Source organism: Poecile atricapillus, chromosome 14 (assembly GCF_030490865.1).
Source record: "Poecile atricapillus isolate bPoeAtr1 chromosome 14, bPoeAtr1.hap1, whole genome shotgun sequence".
Classification (NCBI taxonomy): domain Eukaryota; kingdom Metazoa; phylum Chordata; class Aves; order Passeriformes; family Paridae; genus Poecile; species Poecile atricapillus.
The window spans coordinates 16393761-16409599 of NC_081262.1; the positions used below are offsets into that span (position 1 = coordinate 16393761).

The 15839-nt window shown below is 55.2% G+C and overlaps 1 protein-coding gene across 2 annotated transcripts in view; it reads left to right on the forward strand.

Annotated features, from left to right (window-relative positions):
• PRKCB (protein kinase C beta) overlaps positions 1 to 14997 on the forward strand; it is a 109274-nt gene extending 94277 nt beyond the window's left edge. The window contains exons 16-17 of one of the 2 annotated variants that reach the window (XM_058849599.1): positions 1122 to 1262; positions 14156 to 14997. In XM_058849599.1, coding sequence (XP_058705582.1) covers positions 1122 to 1262; positions 14156 to 14308 — 294 coding nt within the window. In that variant the 3' untranslated portion in view covers positions 14309 to 14997. Of the gene's footprint in view, positions 1 to 1121; positions 1263 to 8492; positions 10240 to 14155 lie in introns of those variants that run through there. The other variant, XM_058849598.1, reaches the window with a different exon arrangement.
• Positions 14998 to 15839: the final 842 nt, after the last annotated feature.

Genomic DNA, 15839 nt, shown 5'->3' on the forward strand with positions numbered 1-15839 from the left:
TCACAGCTGGAGGCCAGGGATGTGGAGCTGTTTGCTCACAGAGCAGCTGGTGGCTCTGCTCTCACCTTGCATTTGTTAGAGTTTTTTTTTGGTGTGTTTTCAGGGTTTTAGGTTTGTGTTTTGTTTTTTTCCTCAGGGTTTTCCTTGCTTCCAGTGCCCCATTGCAGCTGTTTGAGATCGGCTTTCCTGAGCGAGTTTGTTTTGTGCCATTGGGGTGGCGGGGCTGACCTGGATCCAGTGGCTGGGAGGTGTCTGAGCTCCCCAGCTCTGGCAGCTCCTGTCCCTCCCTGGGACACGGGGTCAGGCTTGCTCAGCCTCTGCACAGCCCTGGCACCAGGATGAACTGCCCTGCTCTTAATAAAGCAGTGCTTTTGTTGCAGGTGTAAAGCTCATATTCTCCATCCTTATCAACTCCTTGTCAATCTCTGGAATCTCCATCTGATCTCTGAACACGGCCCCAGGATATTAATGTTGTACAGCTGCCCGTAATTCCTGAGGCCCCTTTCCCTTCTTGAGCCAGTGAAGAGGAGAAGTTTAGATGATAAACAACATTAATGGACTCTTTGTGCTATTTTTCCCCCAAATTGACTCTCTCATTAGAAATCCACCTCGTGTCTGTGCTGCCACAGCTCCGGAGGTGAGGAGGTTCTGCTTCCAGGGCTGATGAAGGTTTTGGAGGGCAGATTCCATCTGAAAGGATCAGTGGGTTTTAGAGTTAAGTCTGTGGATGATGAGAAGTTTGTGCCAAGCAAAGGGAGCGCGGGGCAGCTCCCCTGCAGCAGCTGAGGGAGCCCTGCCAGCACCCCGGGGCTGCTCCTTGGCAAAGCAGCTCCATTCCCAGAGGGAAAGGGGATGTGTCCATCCCAGCAGTGCTCGTGTACCTGCCATCTGCACAGTCTGCTCCCATAAACCATTGTCAACCTTCCCTGGGCCTGAGTCACTCCAGCTTCTTCCTCAGTGTCCTCCCCGTGGAGCCCCAAAGGCGTCTGGAGGAGATGGGGCCCTGATGGGGCTGTCCTGGGATGTCCAGCTGGGAAAAACAGCTCCCTGGGGACTCCTCAGAGGGGACATTTTGGGGAGCAGCGGGACACCCCGTGACTGTTTCCTCCTGCTGTCCCCAGCTGATGACCAAGCACCCCGCCAAGCGCCTGGGCTGCGGCCCCGAGGGGGAGCGGGACATCAAGGAGCACGCGTTCTTCCGCTACATCGACTGGGACAAGCTGGAGCGCAAGGAGATCCAGCCCCCGTTCAAGCCAAAGGCTGTAAGTGTGCTGTGTCCCCTGTGCTGTCCCCTGTGCTGTGTCCCCACTGCTGTGTCCCCTCTGTGCCCCACTGCTGTGTCCCCTCCTCTGCTGTGTCCCCTCTGCTGTGTCCCCTCTGCTGTGTCCCCTCTGTTGTGTCCCTTCTGCTGTCCCCTCTGCTGTGTCCCCTCTGCCCCTCTGCTGTGTCCCCTCTGCTGTGTCCCCTCTGCTGTGTTCCCCCTGCTGTGTCCCCTCTGTGCCCCTCTGCTGTGTCCCCCCTGTGCCCCTCTGCTGTGTCCCCTCTGCTGTGTCCCCACTGCTGTGTCCCCTCTACTGTGTCCCCTCTGCTGTGTCCCCTCTGCTGTCCCCACTGCTGTGTCCCCTCTACTGTGTCCCCTCTGCTGTGTCCCCTCTGCTGTCCCCTCTGCTGTGTCCCCTCTGTGCCCCTCTGCTGTGTCCCCTCTGCTGTGTCCCCTGTGCCCCACTGCTGTGTCCCCTCTGCTGTGTCCCCTGTGCCCCACTGCTGTGTCCCCTCTGCTGTGTCCCCTCTGTGCCCCTCTGCTGTGTCCCCTCTGCTGTGTCCCCTGTGCCCCCCTGCTGTGTCCCCTCTGCTGTGTCCCCTCTGCCCCACTGCTGTGTCCCCACTGCTGTGTCCCCCCTGTGCCCCTCTGCTGTGTCCCCACTGCTGTGTCCCCACTGCTGTGTCCCCTCTGCTGTGTCCCCTCTGCTGTGTCCCCCCTGTGCCCCTCTGCTGTGTCCCCACTGCTGTGTCCCCACTGCTGTGTCCCCACTGCTGTGTCCCCTCTGCTGTGTCCCCTCTGCTGTGTCCCCCCTGTGCCCCTCTGCTGTGTCCCCTCTGCTGTGTCCCCACTGCTGTGTCCCCTCTGCTGTGTCCCCCCTGCCCCTCTGCTGTGTCCCCCCTCTGCCAGGGAGCCTCCGGGGTCTCTCCCACCCTGAGTGGGTGCAGCTCATCCTGGGGGTGCCTCTCCTCTGTCCCCATGGAAGGTGACATTCCCTGGGACCTGGCAGTGCCACAGCTCTGCTGGGACAGGAGGAGTCCGTGCTCCTGGTCCCAAATCTGGCTTGCAGGGCTGGAAGCTCCACACATTCAGCTCCTGGGCCCCTCTGTGTTGCAGCCTGTCTGTTTTGTCATCCTGGGTCTGTCTGTCTTGTTGGGTGTGTCCTCCCTTTCTCTCAAGCTGAACAGGTCTTTCTTTTCTTTAATCCCAACTTTATTTCCGGTGACACCAGCACAGGGGTGACACCAGCACAGGGGTGACACCAGTGCAGGGGTGACACCAGCACAGAGGTGACACCAGCACAGAGGTGACACCAGCACAGGGGTGACACCAGCACAGGGGTGACACCAGTGCAGGGGTGGGTGACACCAGTGCAGGGGTGACACCAGTGCAGGGGTGACACCAGCACAGGGGTGGGTGACACCAGCACGGGGGGGGTGACACCAGCACAGGGGTGGGTGACACCAGCACAGGGGTGGGTGACACCAGCACAGGGGTGGGTGACACCAGCACAGGGGTGGGTGACACCAGCACAGGGGTGGGTGATACCAGCACAGGGGTGGGTGCCTGTGTTTGGGGCTGCAGGTTTCAGCCAGGTGTTTTTCACTCCTGTGCCTTTGCAGGGAGCTCCAGGGGTGCTGTCCTTGGCTGCTCCCAGCCCACAGCACCGAGGGCCAGCCTGCTCTGCCCCCTGCACAGGAGCAGGAGACACAGCTGGGCAGCACTGGGCTCTGCATCGCTGCATTGCCTTTCCCAGGCAGGGAAGGGAATCTCAGGGCCCTGCACCGTGTAGGAACAGCATTACAGGGAAAGCTGTAGCTCTGGTATCGAAGTGCAGCGGTGTGGAAGGGTTTGGGGCTGTTTGTGCACCCCATGGTTTGCTGTCTGGGGTGGGGTCCCACCTTTATGCCAGGGATGCTCAGGTACAAGTGGGAGCTGCAGCTGTGGAGGGATCCTGATCCACACCTGGATTCACTGAAGGGGCACCAGGGCTTCCTGGGGTTATTCTGCACAAGTCCCTGTCTCCTGAATCCACACCTTCTGCCATTTCCCACCTCTGTGTCCATTTTCCAACGAAGCTGCTGCTGCTGTGTCCCCTGCAGCCACCTCTCTCTTCCTGAGCAGGTCCCCAGTGTCACTGCCTGCCCTGGGTGCTTTACCCTGAAAAACAACTGAATTCCATCAAAAGCACTTTCTTACTGCTCTGCTGCTTTAAAGTGTGCAAATTTTGTCCTGTTTTAAATGTCTCCTTCCTTTAAAAATCCCTCTGACACCGGCCCTGGGGAGGGGCACTGCCGGCTGTCGCTTCACCCAGCGCCCGGAAAATTCCCTGTTTGATAGGACAGGGAGATTAGCAGCAGCTGACTTGGGATTTAGGGAGGATTAAGACAACTCAGGTACCTGCTGATAGCTGATATTTCTCCAGCAGTGCCTCAGTGCTGGAAAAAGCTGTTTCTTTGGTGTCAGCCGTGAGCAGCAGGGATGGGAATGGGGCTCAGACCCTGCACAGAGCGTTTGGGGGTGATGAGGGGAGATGTGGCCGAGGGTTTGTCACCTTCATGTGGCCACACCAGGGCCCAGTGCTGCTGCAGTGGTGCTGGCCTGGCTCTTCACCTTGCTTCAAGCCTGTTTTCCGTGTATTTTTTTATAATTAGCATCTATAAAGGTCAGGCTGCAGGAATTGTCTGTATCCAGAGCTTCAAAATAAGGAATAAGATGCAAATGAGGGCTGGGAGTCATCCCCTACCTGTCCCAAACCTTCCCCTTCTGCAGTCCATGGGAACACCAGCCAAGGGGAGCAGAGCCCCATCCAAATGCTCATCCTCAAACCATCAGCTCAGGTTTGATTTGGGCTGGTGGCTCAGCCCCTCCAGTCCCCACCTTTGCTCGGGGTCTCTGCTGCAGCACACACCAAACAATCCTCAGTGATTTCTGTCATCTGTAGCCTCCCTGCAGCTTGGGGAGGGGGCACAGGGGGTGCTGGGGAGGGAATCCCATCCCTCCCCAAACCTCCCCATCCCTCCCCAAACCTCCCTCGTTTCCCACCAGCAGTGAACAGAGGCTGCAGCCCGGGCTGTGCAATTCCCAGGAGCTGCTGTGTTGCTTTGTGCTTGATTAACCTTTATCACAGAGTCAGGAACAAGACAGATCAGGGGCTGGGCTGTCTTTGGTGGCTCTGACGTGGGGCTCTGCTTGGCTGCTCCCTGCTCTGGCTGGTGCATAACAATTCCTTTCCTGGGTCTGCAGTTACCCTGGGAGTGTATTTACACTTCCCTGCTCTCCCTGTCTCTCGTTGAGATAATTACTGTTTTTGGTATCTAATTACTCTTTTACTTTACATAAAGCCTAGTGATTTGAAAAGTCTCATTTTGAAAGCACTGAAATCACACGGCAGAGCCCAGGATTATTCACAACAGCATGGGGGGTTAAAAAAAATGGCTTTTAATCTAATAATTTTTAATTGCATAAATTAATTTCCCCCTAACTGCTTGGAGTTAATTAATATTGAAATGCCACTTACAGACCTGGATGTGTATAAACACCAGTTCCCTGCATAGAGGCTTTTGTAGCCTTAGTTCAGCCTGTGCAGGGTGAGTTCTAATATTTGCTTAAGTAATTTCCTAATTAGATGGGATTTAAGGATTGAGGGGCTGACATTGGGCAGGTGCATGTGCTGGGGCCAAACATCTCTGATAATCCAGTCAGGATTTGCTCTGGGAGACCCAGGGCCCTGTAAAGACTTTCCCTGGGATTTCCCGGACTATTCAGCCTCTGTTTTCAGTGTGTTAGGAGCAGAAATTTGGTTTTTTCCCTCGGGGAGGGATGGTCCGACACCAGGAGCCCTTGCAGGGGATGCTCCCTTTGGCAGCAGCAGGGATAAAGGGATGTGCTGGAGCATCCCAGACTGGATGCCAGACACAAAGAAAGGCACCACTGTCCCCCCTGACCATCACAGGGACCCTCAGCGTGGCCCCAAGTTCGTGCTGTGACCCAAATTCCCCTAAATGCGATTGCCAGAAGAGCCCTGATCCTCCCCAGGGAGCAAGGAGCCAATTCCCTGGCCCAGGGCAGCACCAGGAAGGTCAGACTTGCCCAGGAGATGCCTGGAGTGAGGGATTGTGGCTGTGCCACTGGTTTGGGACAAAACCCTGGGAAATGGAGGGTGTCCAGCACCTCCCCTTGGCTCTGGGAATGAGGGTGGGTGGCAGCAGCATCCTCGGTTTCTTATGGCCCTTGATTGCATCCCAGGGATCAATAGAAAATATTTTATTGTGCCTTTTGTCTCTATTTGAAATCAAGCAGGGGAGTGATTAAATACAAGGCCATCTCTGGAGCTGACAGGTTTATTTCTGCAGCTCAGGAGGAAAAGCCATTCTGTGCTGGCTATAAATATTAGACAGGACACACCGGGATTTATGTAAGATAAATTCCCACCCTCCCCCTTTCTCCAGTCAGGATGGAGTGATGCCTGTACATTAATATCAGACTAAAATGAGGACAATTTTTCACTAGATGGCTTTAGATAAATGTAAAAATTCATGTGGCATCTGTGTCCACTAACCAGGAGCTGCAGCTGGGGAAGCTGTGAGGAAGGTGCTGGTGCACACAGTGAGCTCTGGAGCCTGGAGCAGCAGAATCCTCCAGGGCTGGGCCAAACCTGCAGCCTGGAACTCCTCTCCTCCAGGCCTCGGGGCTGTGCCTTCTCCAAACTCAGTTTTCAGCTTTAAAGTATTGATTTTACCCATCCATTTTATCTGCATCCAAACAGAAAGTCCATAAATTCCACACAGCAGGGCAGGAAATACCATGGGTAGACGCAACTTTTCAGATTTTCCATCCACATTTTCTTACCTCATTGGGTGATAGTGAGAAATTCTCGCTTGCCAATGTGCATATTAAAATACATTTGTGCTTCCTATTCCAATAACTGCCAGCCTCTCATCAGGATTATTTTTCCAATCTTTCTGAGGGGGTTGCTGGTTTGATTTTTTTATTTTTATTTCTTTTCTGAGGCAGCAGATTTCTTTGTAGCCAAAGGCGGGCAGAGCTGGCAGACGCTGCTGGTGGGCTGCACTGAGGTTTCCTGGAGCTAACGGGGAGTGACAGTGGGGCTGGGGGCTCTGGGGGGCTCTGGGGGGGCTCTGGGGGGCTCTGGGGGGGCTCTGGGGGCTCTGGAGGGGCTCTGGGGGGCTCTGGGGGGCTCTGGGGGGCTCTGGGGGGCTCTGGGGGGCTCTGGCCCTGTGCTGGGAGCTGCTGGGCTCAGCAGGTGAGCCCTGCTGGGGCACCACGGCTCTCCCAGTGCTCCCAGTCTGTGCTGTCCCAGTGGCCCTGGCCAGCCCAGCCTGGCTCCTCGGGCCCTGCCTTTGGCTCCTGGGCTCTGTGCAGCTGGCAGATCCCATTTGCAGGAGTTAATTGCTGTTTGGATGTTGATTTGATGGCTTGGGGAAGGTGCTGGAGCCCAGGGACACGGGCAGGGGATGCCCTGGGGAGCAGAAGTTTCACCAAGCCAGAGCAGAAATGTAAAGATGTGGCCTTACCAATGCTGGAGGGGCTGGAGCTGGACTTGGATTGACTCAAACATTGCCCCTTGAGCTTTGTTTAGAGGTTGGAGGAGAGCAAGTGTCTGACTTGGCGCTATAAGGACAGACAGAGCTGCCAAAGGAACAGCCCATCAGAGGCTGATGGATATTCATGTTGTCTGCCCTGAAATGTGTGAGCAGAGGAAGGAGCTGGGAAACATTGACTTCTGCATGCATTTGTCATTAATATTTTATTATATTGAGTCTGATGTTTATTAAAAATGCAAATCTGTTTACTTAACAAATGAAAGTTAAACGCCCAGGAAAAATTGTGGCAGGGCTTGGAGCGAGTGCTCTCCCTGGGGCACGGGAGAGAGTCCTGAGGGACTGGGAGGAGACAGAGCCTGGGGAGAGCTGGCTGTGTGTGACAGGAGGGACAGTCCTGGGAGCAGAGTCCCCGTGGGGATGTGACACGGGGGTGGCAGGCAGGGATGGAGCCTGCTCTGTGCCTGTGCAGTGACCTGGCATCCACCTGATCCCAGCTGCTGCTGTTGCTACTCCAGCAAATCAGGGTGTGCAGCGACAGGAGCCTGGATTTGATTGCTAAGAGAATGAAATGGAGTCCTTGGCACTGCTGGGGATGGTGAGGCTGCAGACCATGGTGCTCTGACTGCACTGTAGGGAATCAGAACCGTGGAATCACAGAAGGGCTTTGGGCTGGAGGGACCTTAAAGCCCACCCAGTGCCACCTCCCCCTGTCCCCCCGAGCCCTGTCCAGCCTGGCCTGGGCCACTGCCAGGGCTGGCTCCTCTCCCCGAGCAGGAGGAGAGCTCTGAGCAGCCCAGACGTGATGGAATGGGGAAGGGGGGACACCAGGTGGGCACTGCCCTGGGAGCAGGTACCAGGTGTGAACCACCACAACTCATCTCACTGCTGCTGCTTCCCGTGGCATAGCCGGGCTGTGCCAGTCCCTGGCTGTGCCATTCCATGCCATGCCATGCCATTCCGTGCCATGTCATTCTGTGCCATGCTGTGCCATTCCATGCCATTCTGTGCCATTCCGTGCCATTCCATGGCATTCCATGCCATGTCATTCTGTGCCATGCTGTGCCATTCCACGCCATTCCATGCCATTCTGTGCCATTCCATGCCATTCCATGCCATGCCATTCCATTCCATGCCATTCCCTGCCATTCTGTGCCATTCCCTGCCATTCCATGTCATTCCATGTCATTCCGTGCCATGTTGTGCCATGTTGTGCCATTCCATTCCATTCCATTCCATTCCATTCCGTGCCATCCCGTGCCATCCTGTGCCATTCCATGCCATTCTATTCCATTCCATGCCATGCCGTGCCATTACATGCTGTTCTATTCCATTCCATGCCATGCTGTGCCATTCCATGCCATTCCATTCCATTCCATTCCATTCCATTCCATTCCATTCCATTCCATTCCATTCCATTCCATGCCATTCCATTCTATGCCATCCCATCCCATCCCATCCCATCCCATCCCATCCCATCCCATCCCATCCCATCCCATCCCATCCCATCCCATCCCATCCCATCCCATCCCATCCCATCCCATCCCATCCCATCCCATCCCATCCCATCCCATGCCCTCCTGACCCATAAAGTGCTTTTTGCACCTTTTCCCAGCTCATCCCACGCTTCCTGCCCCACCCACCACGTTTTTTCTCCCCTCTCATAGTGCGGACGCAATGCTGAAAACTTCGACCGGTTTTTCACTCGCCATCCACCCGTGCTCACTCCTCCCGACCAGGAAGTCGTCGGGAACATTGACCAGTCAGAATTCGAAGGATTTTCCTTTGTTAACTCTGAGTTTTTTAAGCCTCAAGCCAAGAGCTAAGTTGCTGTGCAGATCTCATCCCTGCATCTGTCATCCGGCTCCAGCTGCTGTTGTGGTGACACATTCCATTGCAAAACTTCATCCGTGGGTCTTCTTTAGTTCCCTGCTAGAGTGACCGTGTTCCAAGTGTCTTCCTGTTATTTGGGGCATCACTGGAGGGGAGTGATGTGCAAGAACTGCTGCAAATGGGTGTTTGTAACATTCTGTTTGTAGAAAATGGGAACAGCTCAGTGGGTGACAGAATGAAAACAGAGACACGGTGACAACCGGGAGAAATCCCTTCATCATGTGCTTTAATTCCTGCTCTCTCATTTTCCTAGTGTTGTAATATAATCAGGAAATTTTAATATTTAGCCTTAGTGGCAAGTCAGTGTTTTTAATGAAACCATTGGGAGTTTCTGTCCTCCCTAAAGCTCTGCAGAGCCAAGATGCTGGTTCTGGCTCTTTTCTGGCTGTGTCCAGCCCCACCAGAGCTCCCCTTCCCTGCACAGATCCTTTGGGCCGGGTCCCCAGCAGTGGGATAAGTTATTCAGGAAGGCAGAGCTGCCATTGGCAAAGACTTCTCCTGATTGTGCAGTTTCTAAGTAGCATTTTTTTAAAATCAAAGCAAACATCCAGTGGTAAATGGGAAATCTGGAGGAGCTGCTTTTGAATCCGTGGTCACCCTAGTGAACACCACCAACATCCGTTCCCTAGCGAAGCTTTTTCTTCTTTTCAAATGCCAAAGTCATTGATGGAGTTTGTTACCTGTGCTTTAAATGTGTCAAAAATGGTATTGACCCGAACGGGAGATACTTAACTCTGACCAGTATTGTGAATTCTGATAGGAAGCGTGTAGAGAAACTTTCAACCCATATTTCTATCCATAACAATTGCAGCTAGGTGTTTAAATGGCCCGAGTTTTGTTTCTGGCATCAAAGGAAACATTTCAGGAACGGTGAATTCCTCTTGAAAGGACAACAATCACGCTGCTTCCTTTTATACCCTTGCAGATGTTCGTGGGCTGTCACTGTATCAATCTGCTTGATTTGTAATGTGCCAATTTATTTTTTTCTGATACCGATGATAAAATAAAAAGTGAGAAAACACGCCCCAGAAAGCTGCATGTGATTGGCAATGCTGAGTTTCTGCAGCGCAGCGAGGCCGCTCCTTCCGGCCGCCGGGGCTGGGAGCTGCCCCGGCTGCTGGGGGATGCTGGAGCCGCGGATCGTTCTTCCTCTGCCTTCATCCCCAAACTCCGAGGTGGGAATCCAGGAGGGAGTGATTTCCCACAGCCTCCCGCGGCAGCCACGGCTGGGAAGGAGTTTGTGTGGCCGCTCAGGGATCGAGGGGAGCTCCTTGAGCAGAGCCCACTGCGGCATCGCCTCGTGCTCCCCGAGACTGCAGCGAGCGCCGGTGACTCATCCATCCATCCATGCATCCATCTGTCCGTCTGTCTGTCCCTGCCCGCTCTCCCAGGAGTGTCTGTGGGCAGCTAAAGAAGGATTACAGGTTCCTGTCAGCCTCCCTCCTGCTTTGGGACTCCACTTCTGCCAGCCTCTGTGCTCTGGATGCTGCAAGGTTCTTCCCAGACGTCCCGAACATCGGTGGGAGCTGATCCCTGGAGCTCTGCCATGGGCTGGAGGCTCCTTGGCAATGCTCAGGGAGGACCCCATCCCTGTGGGCCAGGCAGAAATGCTGCTCAGGACAGCCGTACCTGGAGCTGTGGGCAGTGGGACGCCGACTGTCTGCCACGCCGTGCCACCACCACGCCATCCTGCTGTGATCCTCGCTGTGATCCTCACCGTGATCCTCGCTGTGATCCTCACTGTGATCCTCACTGTGATCCTTGCTGTGATCCTCACCATGATCCTCGCTGTGATCCTCACTGTGATCCTCAATGTGATCCTCACCGTGATCCTCGCTGTGATCCTCACCGTGATCCTCAATGTGATCCTCACTGTGATCCTCACCATGCTCCTCACCGTGATCCTCACTGTGATCCTCACTGTGATCCTCACTGTGATCCTCACCGTGATCCTCACTGTGATCCTCACCGTGATCCTCAATGTGATCCTCGCTGTGATCCTCACTGTGATCCTCACTGTGATCCTCACTGTGATCCTCACCGTGATCCTCAATGTGATCCTCGCTGTGATCCTCACCGTGATCCTCAATGTGATCCTCACTGTGATCCTCACTGTGATCCTCACTGTGATCCTCACCGTGATCCTCACTGTGATCCTCACCGTGATCCTCAATGTGATCCTCGCTGTGATCCTCAATGTGATCCTCACTGTGATCCTCGCTGTGATCCTCGCTGTGATCCTCAATGTGATCCTCACCGTGATCCTCAATGTGATCCTCGCTGTGATCCTCACTGTGATCCTCAATGTGATCCTCACCGTGATCCTCAATGTGATCCTCACTGTGATCCTCACTGTGATCCTCGTTGTGATCCTCGCTGTGATCCTCGCTGTGATCCTCAATGTGATCCTCACCGTGATCCTCACTGTGATCCTCACTGTGATCCTCGCTGAGATCCTCAATGTGATCCTCACTGTGATCCTCAATGTGATCCTCACTGTGATCCTCACTGTGATCCTCACTGTGATCCTCAATGTGATCCTCACTGTGATCCTCACTGTGATCCTCGCCGTGATCCTCACCATGTTCCTCACCATGCTCCTCACCATGCTCCTCACCGTGATACTCGACACCTCTCAGAGTCAATTCTCCTGGTGCTGGAGGCACTTTGAGCCCTGAGTGTCCCCTGCGCTCCCCTCTCTCCATGAGATCCATGCAGCTGTTCCCTGCCTGCTCCCAGACTCTTCATCATCCTGACAGAGGCCAAATTGCCACCAGTTCAGGCAGAATTCAAGGTAAGCCACCAGCAGCCTGCACTTTGCTGTGCTCAGCTCCCAGCCAAGGCCCCAGGGAGTGGGGGGCTGCTGGAGAGGGCAGTGCAGGGGAGTGGGCTGCCCCAAGCCCCCTCCTGGGCACATCACAGCCTCTCCCAGAGCTTTCTGCTGCCAAGAAGCAGTGGCAGGAGGTTTTCCCACTCCAGGGCTCCCAGGCTGAGCACTCCCGAGGGCTGGGGACCATGGTGCACCCGTCACATGTGGATGTGTCATTCCTCTTTGCAGCATCCCACAGCATTCCTGCTCAGCAGAAGCTCCTGGCTTGGTAGGACAGTGCTGTCCTGGCCCAGGTTGGTTTGGATGGATGTGGCCTTCAGGAGCCATGTGGTGAGCTCAGAACCCTCCAGGAGCCTGGCTCCACTTCTCAGAGAGACCCCGAGCACAGCCACGGCCGCTCTGCCAGGGACCACCCGGCCCCCGGCCCTGGGGGACCCTCTGCCATCGAGGTGGGCTCGTCCTCACATCCCGACTGCTCCACCCTTTGCCTGCAGAACTCTGCACCTCAAGTTCACCCCTTCACCCTGTCTGCCCTCCCCTGCTCCTGCTCCGTGCTCCCAAATCCACATCTCCTTCCTTCTCTGTGCTGGAGAGAGGAGCCCCGGAGGGACTCAGCGCTCAGGGCCGGGCTGGGAGCCGTGGACACCGCTGTCCTCCGGAGCATCGCCGTGCGCTCGAGGCCCTGCAGCACAGCCTCGTCCTGGCTCTTCTCCTGCCTTTCCTCTCTCGGCTCCTTGACTTCCATCCAGACCTGCTTCTCTTCCCACCTCGTCTCTTCTCCATCATCCTTGGCTTTTCCTGATCTTCCTCCCCGAGGCTAAAGCCATCCTGATGGGATGTCTCCTGTGGCAAGTGGAATCTCCAAGCATCCCCGGGGGTCCTGAAGCATTGCTGGCTCATCTCCCAGGGCTCAGTCCAGCTGAGGTGTGGTGCTCCAGGAAGCCCTGGCTCTGTGTCCTGGCCATGCTCCTGCTTGAGGCGTGAAGGTGCCCCCGTGTCCCATTGGGCCAAGAGGGACCTGGCAGGGAGGACACAGCATCTCCTTCACCAGGACAGCAGTGGGAGGTCAGCCATGAGGGGTGGGGTGCAGGAGCTGCAGGACCCCCAGGGTTCCTTTCCTCAGTTCAAACTGGCAGATTAATCCAGAGCTGGAGATCCTGGTGCAGCAGAACACAGCGAGGACTTGGCCTGGTGGGGCCACACTGGGAAAAATGGAAAACAAATACAGGTTTCTGCGAGGCGTTAAATTTGTGACAGGGTCCCACCTGTGTCACGGCAGGGGAAGGTCACCTCAGCAGGGAGTTGGGGTCTCTCCTGTGTGGGGACATGAAAAGAGTTTTGTCCCTGTTGGCTTTAGCAAGGAGGCAGAGCAGAGCCAGTTCCCGGCTGCCAATGTCCCTCCACTGCCGTGGCTGTGGATGAAGGACCTGGGGTGCTCGTGCTGTACCTTCAGTGCTGTCACCCCTCCAGCCACGGCTCTGTCACCTCCCACAGCCGGACAGCCCTGAGCCAGGCGCTCTCTGATCTGCAGGGTTTGGAGGAGCAGCCCACGCACTCCCAGCGCTGGCTCCGCACTGCTGATTGCAGGTTCCCGGCGCTAATCCTGACACTAATGTCCTTTCCCTCCCTTTTTTGGCTCGGGTGTAGCTGCAAAGTTGTTCTTCTTAAGAAATTGCAAGGAGAAAATGTTGCATATGTGGAATTTTCCTTCTCTGAGGTTTTGAAGTGCTGTGTGTTTTCTCTGTAGAACCCTGGAGCAAATCACATCCTCCATCAATGAACCAGTGTTGGTTAACACCCTATCACGCCATCATTCAAAAGTCAAGCTTAAAGCAGAAAGAGCTCTTACAGCTGATTATTTTGTGCTAATTTTGACATGGTAGTGACTGTTGCTGCCATTTCGAGGCATGTTGCTTCCTCCAGGCTCCTTCCTCCTGTGCAGTGCCGAGCTCTGGTTGCAGTGAGGGTTCTGCATGCTGAGGGCTGCTCCGTGTCTCTCCCACAGCCAACAGGAGAGGAGGGATGCTCCCTTCCCTTCCCTTCCCAACACCCCCGGCTCTCCCCTGTCCCTCTGTGTCCTGCTCCTGTGTTTCAGGCGTGTTAAACTGTTCTTCTCTTCTTGCTGCTGGCACGGGGCTGCTTCTCTTGTACAGGGCTGTGAGCTCCTGCTCGGTGGTGGCTTGGAAACCTGCGTGGAGTGTGGAGTGCTGGGACAGCGTGGCTCCCCTGGGGACAGCCTGACTCTCCTGGGGACAGCACGGCTCTCCTGGGGACAGCCTGACTCTCCTGGGGACAGCCTGGCTCTCCTGGGGACAGCCTGACTCCCCTGGGGACAGCCTGACTCCCCTGGGGACAGCCTGACTCTCCTGGGGACAGCCTGACTCCCCTGGGGACAGCCTGACTCTCCTGGGGACAGCCTGGCTCCCCTGGGGACAGCCCGGCTCCCCTGGGGACAGCACGGCTCCCCAGCCACTCAGTGCTGTCACCTCCCCAGTGCTGTCACCTCCCCGGTGCTGTCACCTCTCAGGTGCTGTCACCTCTCAGGTGCTGTCACCTCTCGCTGCCTCACTCCTTCCCCAGTTTAACTCTGTGCTTTCCGTTTAACAGAAGGACAAGCGCGACACTTCCAACTTCGACAAAGAGTTCACCCGGCAGCCGGTGGAGCTCACGCCCACGGACAAACTCTTCATCATGAACTTGGACCAGAACGAGTTTGCTGGATTCTCCTACACCAACCCCGAGTTTGTCATTAACGTGTAGTCGCGGCGCAGCCCTGTCCTCGCTGTCCCACGCCAGGTCGCCCTGTACATAGGACACTCGTCTTCCGGGATTAGCAGTGCAGACACACATCCCCTCCCAAACCGACCGCTCCTCCGAGCCGCTCCATGTCCGTGCCACTCGCTAGCTTGGTTTCCCTAGCCGGAGCTGTCCGGGGTGCCAGTTACGGTCAGTGATACTTCTAGGAACTATAGTTGGTGGTGACTAATAGAGTTTTTAAACAGAAATATACCAAATTGCTACGGTCTCTGTAATTTTTGCAGTGGGACGCTGAGATCCCAGTGACCCAGCTACTCCCAAAGCGTTGCTGTGGAATGCTAAGCATGGTCGATCGCTTAAAGCGTTGTGCTGAAGCTTGCGATGAGTGTGAGCTTGTCTTAGAGGAGCCTTTTGTTCAAGACATGGATATATTTGATCAGTGTGGAAAAATCTGCTTATAGACCTCACTTTTCCAATGCATTGTCCGTAGGGTCAGCCCGGCTCTCCGGAGCATCCCCCACCACCCGCCTTCCCCGCGCTCTGGCATCGCCACTCCAAACCGCTCCCGTGCCAGGTCCTGTAAATCACAGCAAACCTTTTTCTAAGTGAGAGGTGGGGGTTTTTTGTAACATCTGGAACAGTTTGCAGTTTTGATACGCTCTGTCAGCACTCGCATAAATCTTTCACAGACACTGTCGAGATGTAACAGCTCTGTAAAGGATATTAATATTCTACCAAAACAAAACACATTTATATTCTTGGTTTACAATTTACCAACTGAAAACACGCCCAAGACCAAAGGGCTGCACTGAGGGCTATTTGTAATGGAAACTTTTCTACTTTCCACCCTCTGCTATTCTCTTCCAGGCTCCAAACCCATGGATTTCACAGACATCTTGATTTCCCTGATTTCCACCAAATTCCTGGGGGTTTTAGTCAGTAATCCAGGACCTTCTGCATCATTAAAAAAACAAACCTGAATGAGAAGAGACAATTCCAGCAGCTGTTTGTGAGGCAGAGCCGTGGCGTGCGGGCAGGCAGGGGCAGGCAGGAACAGGCAGGAGGGAGCAAGGACGGGAAGGAGAAGATGGGTGGGCAGGTGAGGGCAGGAGCAGGCAGAGAAGGGCAGGAACAGGCAGAGAAATGCAAAGAAGGGCAGGAACAGGCAGAGAAATGCAGAGAAGGGCAGGAGCAGGCAGAGGAGGGCAGAGAAGGGCAGAGAAGGGCAGGAACAGGCAGAGATGGGCAGGAGCAGGCAGAGAAGGGCAGAGGAGGGCAGAGAAATGCAGAGAAGGGGAGGAACAGGCAAAGGAGGTCAGAGAAAGGCAGGAGCAGGCAGAGGAGGGCAGAGAAATGCAGAGAAGGGCAGGAGCAGGCAGAGAAATGCAGAGAAGGGCAGGAACAGGCAGAGAAATGCAGAGAAGGGCAGGAGCAGGCAGAGAAATGCAGAGAAGGGCAGGAGCAGGCAGAGAAATGCAGAGAAGGGCAGGAACAGGCAGAGAAATGCAGAGAAGGGCAGGAGCAGGCAGAGGAG